At 45.2% G+C, this 11,102-nt stretch overlaps 1 protein-coding gene across 1 annotated transcript in view; it reads left to right on the plus strand.

Moving 5' to 3' along the window:
• The first annotated feature begins 1,876 nt into the window (after positions 1 to 1,876).
• Positions 1,877 to 11,102, plus strand: part of RIC8B (RIC8 guanine nucleotide exchange factor B) — a 32,011-nt gene continuing 22,785 nt past the window's right edge. The window contains exons 1-2 of the mRNA XM_066183979.1: positions 1,877 to 2,009; positions 5,133 to 5,180. Coding sequence (XP_066040076.1) covers positions 1,884 to 2,009; positions 5,133 to 5,180 — 174 coding nt within the window. The 5' untranslated portion in view covers positions 1,877 to 1,883. The remainder of the gene's footprint in view (positions 2,010 to 5,132; positions 5,181 to 11,102) is intronic.

The following is an 11,102-nucleotide window of genomic DNA, read 5'->3' on the forward strand; positions in this document are numbered from 1 at the left end:
TCTACACACACACAAATGTATACGTGTATGTATGCGTATTAAAATCCACTACAATTCTTCAAGACTTTTCATTACCAGGTAGAAAAAAGACTCAGCAGGGGAAGTGCAGTGAGAACTCCATTCAGTAGCGTGAATCCTGTTTTTGTCAGGCTACCTCTTGCTGCTAAGGTCACCACCCTTTGACAAAAATGGCCTCTGACCTCCCCAGCCCCACAATTCTGTTGTGACTGACCCTGAAACCCATTAAATTCAGGGGCAGACATTGCTTTGGAAGGTTTAGATAAAGCTGACTAACATGGGAAGGGCTCATGGTATGCACCCATCTGAAAAGGTCTGGCAGTTCTTTGGTAGAGGATGCAATTTATTCTGTCCCTCTCTTTCACTGAAGTCCTAATCCTTCATATGCTACATAAAGTGGAAACCAAAATGTGCTGATGATGAATAACAACGTGCCTTTAAAGGGCAGTAACAGTTTCCTAATCTTTATTTTTCAGGTTTTGTAATTAAAAAAAAAAAAAAAAAAGGCTATGTGCAAATAAAATTAGTGTTTTGCTGTGCTGTGAAGTAAGTCTAAGCAAGCTTATACTTTATTATAGAGTTGTAAATCTAACAAGCAAAGTACTCTCTTCACTGGGTTTCTCTCCAAACCTGCATTAGTTTACAGATGGATCTGACTCAGAAGAAATGGCTGCACACCAGATGGCTGGATTTTGTTACTCCTTGCAGTCCAGTGACTGTGCTGTTCTGGATTTATATATCAGTTCTTGTGGCAAGAATTCCTAAGGAGGAAATTCAGGTTGTGGTTCGGGTCTGCATCTTAAACACTGCACACAATGCACCATCACATCCGGCACCTCTGGGCCCACCTGCAGGTGCAACCGTCCTGGCGTTTTCCACACGGTCATTTGTGAAAGGTTTCCCTCTCACGGAAAGGTTTCTCATCCTCACGGATTCCTGAATTGAAGGAATAAAGACTTCAAGCAGAGACCGAGCACAGCTCTGTATGAACGTTATTTGGTTTGGCATTGTTAACTTCAATACATCATTTTCTGCTATCTGGACAATGAATTTCGATTATAGGGCACCTTGAATATGGAAATACAGATACAGAATACACCTTGTGTATCTGCCCGGTGTTGTTTAAACCCACGATCTTGCAAAACCTTTATACAGAGACACGGTTCACCTTTGCCTGACTCTGCCGGTGCGGCCCACATTCCCCTCCTGCCACCTCCCGAACAAAACGGAGAATTTTCGCGTACCACTACTGCTCTGGTGGGTCAGACCTGAGAAAAACGGGGTTGGTTTTGCTGCCAGATGCCGCGCCGAAGCCGCGCTCTAGGGAACACACGCAGGCTTCGCCCGCGGTGGGAGCCCAGTGACCTACAACCTTAAGAAAAAGCGGCCAGCCCTGGTTGTGGCAGCCCTTCGCCTTGGTGTGCACAGGGCAGGCCGCAGAGGGCACACAATGGGGCAAGTCTAAGGAGGAGGAAGGAGGGATGTGCCGGGCAGTGTTCCGTGCCGCCCAGCGCCCCGAGAGCGCGCTACCGCCGCTCTTCCCGGCGGGAGCCCTCAGCGCTGTGGGCACGGACTACCGCACCCATCGTGCCCCGCGGCAACAAAATCCGGCGCGCCGCGCCGCTCGGCATGCTGGGAGATGGAGTCCTCTCTCCGCGCCAGCCGGCCGAGGGGACGGCAGCCAATAGGAGGGCTCGGGCCGCGCGCCGCCGGCCCCTCCAGCCAATGGCGCGCGGGCGCTGCCTGCCAGCCCGGGCCGCATCCGCGGGGAGCGTCGGGCGCGTCAGGGGGCGAGGGGCGCGCGGGCGGGGCGCGGCCGCTGCCGGCGGCGCCGGGCGGGGCGGGCGGGACGGGACGGGACGGGCATGGAGCCGGGCGCGGAGCCGGGCGCGGAGGCGGGCCCGGAGCTGCGCGCCGTGCTGGAGGCCGTGGAGGGGCGCGACGGCGGCGCCGAGGCGGTGGAGCGCGTCCTGGCGCGGTACAACGAGGAGGTAACGGGTCCCATCCCCCTCCCTTCTGCGCCGCCCCGCCCCGCCCCGCCCGCCGTCGGCAGCGCCGCCAGCATCGTCCTCGTCCTCCCCGGGCTGGGCTCTGCGGCGGGTCCGCAGCGCTCTCCGCTTCACCGCCGTGCCCCTGTCCCCCACAGCCCCTCCCGGCGCAGCCTCCGGCCTCCCGCCCGCAGGCCGTGCCGGGCAGAGCCGGGGCGGTGTCGGGAGCCCCGGGGAGCGCGGAGCCCGCGGCCAGGCTCGGCCCCCCCACCTGCGCTCTGCGCGCCCGGTGGGGAGTGTCGGTTAGCGGTGATGGGGCTGTAAAATGAGCTGTTTGATCGCGTACATTTGCCTCCCAAGTCTTTTAGCCTCCGTGTAGCGCTGGGCAGGGGCTGGGCAGAAGAGCACGCTAGTCTCTTGGTACCTGCCCACCTGCACGAGGTGCGGCGCTTTGTCGTGGGGAAGGAGAGAGGAGTTTCCGTGGCCCGGCCCGTGACCGTGTGCAGGGACAGGGCGGTGTGTGAAATGAGCTGACAGGCCTCGCTTCCTTTTTTCCGTGTTTCTGGCCGAGCGAAGGGAAAGGGGAAGACAGCTTAGAGGAGGTTGGGCTTTTAATGCTGGTGGGTGTGAAAAGGTAGTAAGGGTCTGTTGCTGTTGCAGTCTGATACGGGTATGTTCAGTGGAGAAGTGAAGGGTTTCCTGCTGATGTAGGGATGTGAAAATCAGAGTGAAAATATATGTTGGGTGGATTTTACATATCCCCCCCCTTCTGACAGGGACATTTTGAACACTTAGGTTGTAGTAGAGCATTACAGTCCATTCTGAAAGATTACATCTCAGCCCATCAGGTGTCTGCCCTTTGTGTAGGTGCTTTGTGACTGGTACACGAGTCTCTAAAGCCGGTGCTAACTCAGAGCTTGGCTTTGGCTGTAACTGAAATGCAGTCATGTTGAACCAATTATTGACTGAAATTTAGGAATCTTACAGGAACGAACATTCAGGTCTTTAAAGTTTCATGACTTTGTGATGAGGGGAGAAGCCAAATGATTGTGGATGTGATGTGGGTATTCTTCAGCCTCCAAGAGCTGTTTTGAAATTTGCTGTCTTAAGTGCAATATGTTTTGCATCTAACAATGGCAGTGACTCTTTTTTCACTCAGAGTTGGGATTGTAGAAGAACCTTGAGTAACAGTCTTGACATAGGCTGCCTTTGTGCACGTGGAAGTCAAAGGCAGAGATTGATGCAACTGCAGGGCACTTTCCCTGAAGGATTGGTAGATCAGGAGTTCATGAGACACATCTGTTTTAACTTGCTGAAGCACAGAGGAAGGTTTCTGATTGAAGGAATCTTCTTTCTCCATCTTTACTCTTCAAAATGACCCTGTGTTAAATGTGTTCTGTCAAAAAGCATACACAAGCATAATTTCTTAATTTTGCTGTACTGGATTTTATGCCTTCTCAGCAGCTTTCCCAGATGAATTATTTAGGCTTGAATTGAGTTCTCAAGGACAGAGTGAGAGCTCGTGCAATTTCTATTTTGACATTTCAAATATTTGCATGAAGTCTTGGAGTTAAATGCGTAGCTAAATACTTCTTTTGGACTAGGATGAGAAACTTTAATATTGTCCCAGTATGACATTGCTCTTACTGTGCTTCTTGTTCAAACTTTTTAATCATATTTCCTCCATCTCCTTTTTGATCACTTTGTTACTGACACTTTGCCTATGGGCCAGAAAAGGCTGGGCAGAGTACTCCGGGTTCCAGAGCTTTAGGTTTCCTTAGGGTTTTTTTCCAAATAACAAATTAAATAGGTTTTAATTGAAAAGAAAGGATGGATCAAGTGTAGTTCCAAGGTGCAGGTGCCTATAGAATAGCCATAATGAGAGAAATGAAGAGGTCTGTTGGTGCTTCTCTGTGCTGTCCCATTTGCAGTGATTATTCCAGATCTCTGTTCCTCTACTGCTTAGGCTTGTTCTCACTACATTGCTTTTGTATATTTACAAATATGTCCGTGTGCAAACATGAAGGTTGCGTTCTCTTGGTTAATTGCTCATCATTTAATGCTCACCTGCTTTTGATTCGCATCTTGCTGAGCTCCTGTGATCCAGTTGGGAGGCCTGTAAGAGGGAGGAAGAGGATTATGTGCCTACTATTGAGAGAGGAAGGGGATGTTTTCCCTGCCATCCTCAAGGCTCTAACTGACGTTGGTAACCTTTGGTGGTTGGGTAGATGTCCAAGGCCTTTCTGTGTAATTGTGAACTTGGGTCATGAAAGGTAAGAAGGCCCATGAGTGTGCTATGGAAAGTCACTTTTGTTTTCCAGTACTTGCAGGATGTACCAGGTTGCATATTAGAAGCTGAGATTTTTAGTTTTTTGGAAGCTATTCATCATGCTTGATCATTTAGATTGGATGTTTTTAATGTTAAGAGAACTGTCTGGTATTAGTGCCGTTTGCTTTGTCTGGCAGAATAACTTTTGCCATATGAGTAATATTTCACTAATAGCACTCTTCGGGGTACCAACACAGAACTAGACCCAGTTCTATCTGATGCCCAAATGCGATTTGAAGTGCCTAATAAAAAGTAAGGATTTGCTGTTAGACCATGTCTGTCTTGTGTTTAACTGTACTGGAGAAACAAATACCTTGGTAAGGTGTTTTGGAAGCTGCCAGAACACAGAAACTGGTTGTTTTTGTAGCAAGGCCTATTTGATTTGCGCTGCTTGTTTTCTGGGCTAGGTTGTGGTGGTTCTGGTTTGGAACAGTCAGAGCAGTCAAAAGCTTGTGAGCAAGATCTGCTTGGGGAAGAGTCTGGGTAATGAAGTATGTGTAAAACACAAGGCAATCTCTCTCCCTTTTCACCCTGTCAGGTGCCATGTGTGAGGTGGTTGACTCACATCCCACAGCTAAAAGCTTGCTCTGCACCAGTAGTAATTGTGAAACTCTTCATTGGAGTCGCTTACTGAAGCTTTTGCCTTGGGGAGGATGGGAAAAGGATGACATGGTTGTAGCCTCATTATCTGAGCTGGCTTTAACCAGACCCCTGGGATTTCGAATAGTTTTGCAGGTATTACATCTTCAGCAGCTACTGTGCATGTAACAAACACAAACTCTTGTTTTTACTTACAGAATCGGGCCACTTTCAGATTTGACCCTGCAGATGAAGACAAAAGAAAGGTGAGTATAATGGGCTGCTGAGCTGCATACCTCAGTGTAGCTGTATAAAGGAGTAAAGGCAGTCTCTTAACTTAGCTGCCATTGTGAAATGGTGCAAGCAAGGAATATAAAGTTGTGTTTTAATTTTTGTTTCTTCAGTCCAAGAGACATGACTACTATACATTCCTCTTTTTTTTCTGAAAGAGAAATTCCCCTAGCAAAGCCCCCAGTCTTGAATGAAAGTAGCTACAGGAAAGCTTATAAATTACTTTGTTGGGTACAGATTTGAGATGAGGTGGAAGAATAAGGGTAAAGATACTCTTCTGTATCTACTGAGGTAAAAGTTTGCAATTTTTCAATTTTCTCTCTTCTCAGCAGGTGACTATATGACAGATGTATTTCTTGTCTATGTGAGATGCTTAAAGAACACTAGGGATTAAGATGAAGGGATAAGTACAGAAGAAAGCTGTTAAACTGTAAGGAAGACAGGGTTACAGAGGCCTATTATTCCAAAGAGGGCTGGAATCAGTGAGATGTGGTTGGTGCATGTCAGGTGTCAAAGCTGGGGAATGTAACTTGAGCTGTCCAGGTGTGGTAGGGCTTAACGCATCCCTTCAGATCCATCCACAGCCTTGCATTTAAAGCTTGGACATGGAATTTTTTTATTTTTTCCTGTTGTTATTTTTAGGGTGCAATATGTAATAACAATCCCCTTTCTGTTGTGCAGTTAGTTTTGGGGCTGATTTGCATATTTATTCAGAAAACATTGATTAGTGAATGAGTCTGTATGTTTCTGCTATTTCTGGAATAAACTCAAAGCTTGAAGTCAGAATTGCAAGGTTCCAACAAGGATAGCTTGTCTGAAACGGGGCACACATTGTCTCATTCTGCGATCTTGCGCTAAATCTAAGTATTTTAAGGTGTTAGTTTTTTTCTGGTGGAAATGGTTGGGATGATAAGTCTGTCAGTCTTTTGCATTTGCAAATCCATCAGTTGTTTGTACTGTGATCTTCAGTTTCAATTCCTTGTTACACAGGGGACTCAAAGACCTCTTAGCTTTGCTTTGTCTATGGCTTTACTCATAGCTGACACTCAGTGATGTGGTGATGGACTGTGTGTGTCCTTTCTGATCTGTGGAAGAGCTCAGCTAGGATCTGGACTTGGTGTTCTTACCTCTGTTCCCTCACTGTCCCTTTTTACACTGCGAATGAGCAAATGTCTAGTCTGAAAAATTGATTGCCAGCTACAGAACACAGGAAAGGGGAAAAGAGCAGAAGCCAAACTGGCAAAAGCCTAATAAAGACAATGAGTTTGGAGAGGTGAATGTAAATTATGCAGTATAAGGATTTTTTTTAAGCAACCCATACACTCCAGTGACATGCTGAAAATACAACAGGCCTAAACTATGGCTTGACTAGAAACTGGGTCAGTTGGGCTGAGTAAACTGTTCTGTAGTGATATGTGACTATAAAAGCATGATGCTTTTGGGCTATAACCTAACTAAATCAGCAGTGAGTTTGTGATACTAAATTCAGCAGGATAGTAGGTTGTGTACTCTAGAAGACAGGAAGAGAGGTAATGCTATCAGGCTTGTCTGTCTGGACATAGCCACAGGACTGTAATACGTCACAGGGTGATAAAAACACAGGATTGTAATGTGAGCTGTCCTTGTATTTGTCCTGGTTGCTTGTTTAATGATGTATGTGTCTGCCTTGGCCTATCTGTGGTGAGTGTTCTGGATGTTAATCAGATGGCAATCTGTGTTATACTGTAAGATCTACTCAGGTACCAGGCACATCAAGTTAGTGCCAGTCCTTTTTAACTTCTTGTATGCTAATAAAAAAATGTGAATTTTTGGAAGCCTGTTTGCAGTTTCTGTGTGTAAACAGTATAAAAATTGCCAACCAGAAGTAAATGTGTTCTGGAATAGCAGCTGAAATTAAAGCAGTGATGTTGTTCCTGAGGAGCTTAATGAGCTCTTAGAAATCTAAAACATTTGTCTCGAGCAGTCAAGAAGTTGATGATGTTTTGCAGGGGAAGGTTGAGTCTTCAGAACTGCAACACTTCGCAGCACCGTGGCATGGCTGAGACAACCAGTTGGTTCTTTAGGTCTGTCCTGGAATCCACTCCAGAAAAGTAGTATCTATTAACTTGACCAGGCAGTCACATTGGAGAGAGTTGCCAGGTGCAGTGTCTCCCTCTCTGTGCACAGGAGATGCTTCAGCTCAAGCTCACATCCTAATACAAAAAGGAAAGGGCTCTTTGGACCACTTGATCCTTATAAAGTAGCTTTGCTCTCCATGATTTATACTTTGTTGAGGCCAAATACTGCTTCTGAAGTAGCAACACATTTGTGCTGTTCACAGTCTTCAAATGGTAAGAAAATTACAGTACTGTTTGTGCCCTGGAAATGTCTCTCAGCACTGGTAGCCTGGTTGGTCATAGCATTCCACAGCTGGAAGTTGCCACAACACCATTTGCTGTAATATAACAGATGTAAATCTACCCAAGATGGCTAGTAAGGCTTTTTAATTTGGATGAAGGCACTGAGTTTGCAAGAGGAAGGGGAAAAAAGGGAAGCAGTAGCCAAATGTAAGAATATAACTTACAAGCCGTATTCTTACCTGACATGGTTGAACTCTTTCCTCTTCAGCTCCATACCTTTCTGTCTGCTTCATCTTTTGTACTGTTTGCAGCATCTGGTTTCTGCTGTATTAGGTCCAGCTTACTGTGTTGGGTCTCTTAATAGAAATCTTCAGAATGTGAGACCAGCGTTCTTGAGTTATTGTCCAGGTTCAATTTGAACGTAATGATCTAAAAGTCAGTGGGAAGAAAATCGCCAAAACAGTCCTTTCCCCTTGCATCACTGATTGTTTTCAAGGTGTTGAAATAGCTGGTGGTATATTGTATCAAATGTATTGTGGGGCTTTCTCTACCAGTTAAATTCATGATGTGGGGAGATTCCTCAAGTCTGTGGACAGTACCATATTTGAACTCTGGAAGGATGGAAGGGGTGAAGTGTGTTGATGGAGCGAGATGCTATCACGCTCTAAATCTTAGAAGAACCTCATTCCTAGTGCTGTTGATGCTGTGATGTTTCAGGGAGGTCTGAAAGGTTCCTGCAGCCACCAAGGTGCAGTTTTTCTCCTCAGTAAATTTAGGGGCAAGTTTTAAAGTCTATTAGTGAGTGTCCTGTAAAAATATTAAGCTCAGGTTCTCTTGTGGGCACACTGTGATATCATAGTATTAGGTGCTGTTGTTACTGTTCTGACTTCAGCAAAGCCTCTTAAGGGAATACCAGTGTGCAAGAGGAAAAAAGTACTAAGTATCCTTCATTAATACTGAGCATTTGTTCTAATTCCCCGTGGTCCTGCCCATTCCCATTCAGAATTTTTCAGCTTTTTCTGAAACCCATCTCTCCTTTTAACATCCTTCTTTCACCATGGGGTTACAGAGGCTGAAAGGGTTCTCCTTCTCCCTGTCCAGTGAGGTGAGCTGGGCCTGCTGTGAGTGCAGCTATGCAGGATTTCATCTTTCTGTGACTCTGAAGCAAGTGTTTAATCCACCAGTTCTGACAGCAGGGCTTGCTCAGTGTGTTCCTCACCTCACCTGCAGAACTGTTGTGCTCTCACATGTTCAGACCTTCAGCTTGGAGCTGTGCCATGTCAGAGCTGGCAGGCTCCTGCCAAACAGCCAACCTCCCACTGTCACTGCAGGTTCAGCAGTGAGGTACTCAAAATAAAGCAGGCTGAATCCTCAAGGAATGCAAGTATACACCTTTCCTCCCCTCCTACATCTGTCCACAGAGACTAGGCAAAAATTTGGCACGGCCTTCTCAGGGGAGCTTATCTAATTGTCCTGTTATTCAGCATACTTGATGATACATGTTCTGTAAATGTTGTCTTGACTTCCAGAGAAATGAAAGTTGCTGCTAACATTTCAAATATTCTTGGGCTTGCTTTCTCACTGCCATGGATGCTTAGCTCTGAAACCTGCTAGACACTTAAACACAGAAACTGGAGAGTTGTGCTCCCCTTTCCTTCCCCTCCCCCAGCCTAATTAGCCTGTGAACAAAGATAGTGGAAGATAATGGAAGAAATTATGTTGGCCCAAAGCCACACAGCAGGTCTGTGGCTGAGCAAGGGGAGAAACACGTGTCTCTTGTATCTCAGGAGAGGTCTTTCTACTGGGCTGTGTTGCTTCTTAGCATCAAGACTTTATGCTGTCAAGATAAAGGACCAAAATAGGTTGATAGTTTATTTGCCAAAACAAGGTGACAAATGGGTTTTTTCTGGCGTTCCTGTTTTAACACAAGATTTAACGCTACAGCATAGACAAAAGGAACGGTGTGCAATGTTCTGTGTTAGTCTTAGTATTAGCACAAAAGCTGAGAAACCTTGAATTTCAGAGAAATGAATGGATTTTACAATAAAAAAGTTAAAACTAGAAACTGCCTTGAGTCTGTGAAAAAGTATGTGAAAAACATTTCTTGCAACATTTGTTGCATGTTTGATGAAAGTCAAAATACTATCTGCGTGTTGAAAGGATAGAACTCCAAACAAAGAAATGTTAAAATCTTGCAGTGACCTAAATGGTAGCAACAAAGCCCCTGAAACTGGAACAATCATCATACCTGTTGTGGAAGGATGAGGTACCTTCCTGTCTGAATTTTCACTTGCTTTCATTTCCAACCACATAAATGAAATCTGTCCCCCTTAGTTTATGCCATGCTAATGGCCTCCAGGGTGGTAGAGAGAGATGAAAGTAGAAGATGAAAAGCATAATAATGTTGTTGTGGTCACATCTCTTCCTGTTTCTCTTCTCTCTGTACATCATTTCCCTTGTACCATCAAGGCCAAAACAGAAGATGTGAAAATGTGCAGTATGGCATTTAGTTTTAGATGTCTCCAAGGCAATTTCCTAATGGGGTGAATCTTTCCATGGATAGCTCTGCAATTATAATCAGATACTCTAGCTTTTCCTGAGCTGCTGGTGGGTCTTGGGATCAGCCAGCAGTGGTTCGATGTCACAGATATCCTAACTGATTGCTGATTCCTCTAAAATCACTCTTGATGGCACCCTGGGTCTTAACTCCAGAGAACTTTGTCAACAGGTAAGTTGTAAATGGGTTGCCAAATCTCAAAAAAAAAAAAGTTCTATTTAATATCTATCTTTAGTACAACTATTCAGAGTTAAGATTCTTCTGGTGCTGCATTTCACTAAGATTTGAAGCCAAGAGATGATTTTACAATTTTGAACTAAATTGTGTGTCATTTACTGTATGGAGGGAAGGTTAGACTTCCATCTCTCATAGCAAATCCGCAGGAGGTTGGTGCCTTTTGGGATCCCTCCTGCAGTACTTTTGACATTTTGCAGTGACACTTTCATAGCAGCAGGTGGGTAAAGCTTACCGGGGGAAAAAAATTAAGTCAGAATTTGAGGGCCTTCATCTCCTTGTAATCAAATGAGAGTTCAGAATTTGGATAAATTGTTACAGACCACCCTGTAGCAGCTGTTACCAGCAAGGAAGGCAATAACTGCTAAGTCTGGTTGAAAAGCGCTTAAACACAGAATAAACTAGCATTTTTCTGGAGTTCTGTGAACTGACTGTTCAGTTATGTGTTATTCCTCAAAACCACAGACTCCACATTTCAGCTTACAAAGCAGAGTCAATTGTATGGAAAACTCTCAGCAACAGAAAGGTTAGAAAGAAGTCGAGCTGTGACTTATTTGACTGTGGATCTGGACTGGTCATTTTTTGTTTGGGGCATTTTTAAAACCACTTCAAAGATGCCACTTTCCGAAACATTCAGTGTAAGTCTAGCATACCATGCTTAAGTCAGGGAGTTGCGCAGATCTGTGTGCACCATTAGGTTAGTGGTGAAGGATTCTGAGAACTCTGTACTTGAGTGTCTTTTTTCAGCCACAGTAAGTAGCTTTATG

This window comes from Chamaea fasciata, unplaced genomic scaffold (genome assembly GCF_029207755.1).
Source record: "Chamaea fasciata isolate MVZ Bird 193981 ecotype frontalis unplaced genomic scaffold, bChaFas1.0.hap1 SCAF_5, whole genome shotgun sequence".
In the NCBI taxonomy this organism is placed as follows: Eukaryota; Metazoa; Chordata; class Aves; order Passeriformes; family Sylviidae; genus Chamaea; species Chamaea fasciata.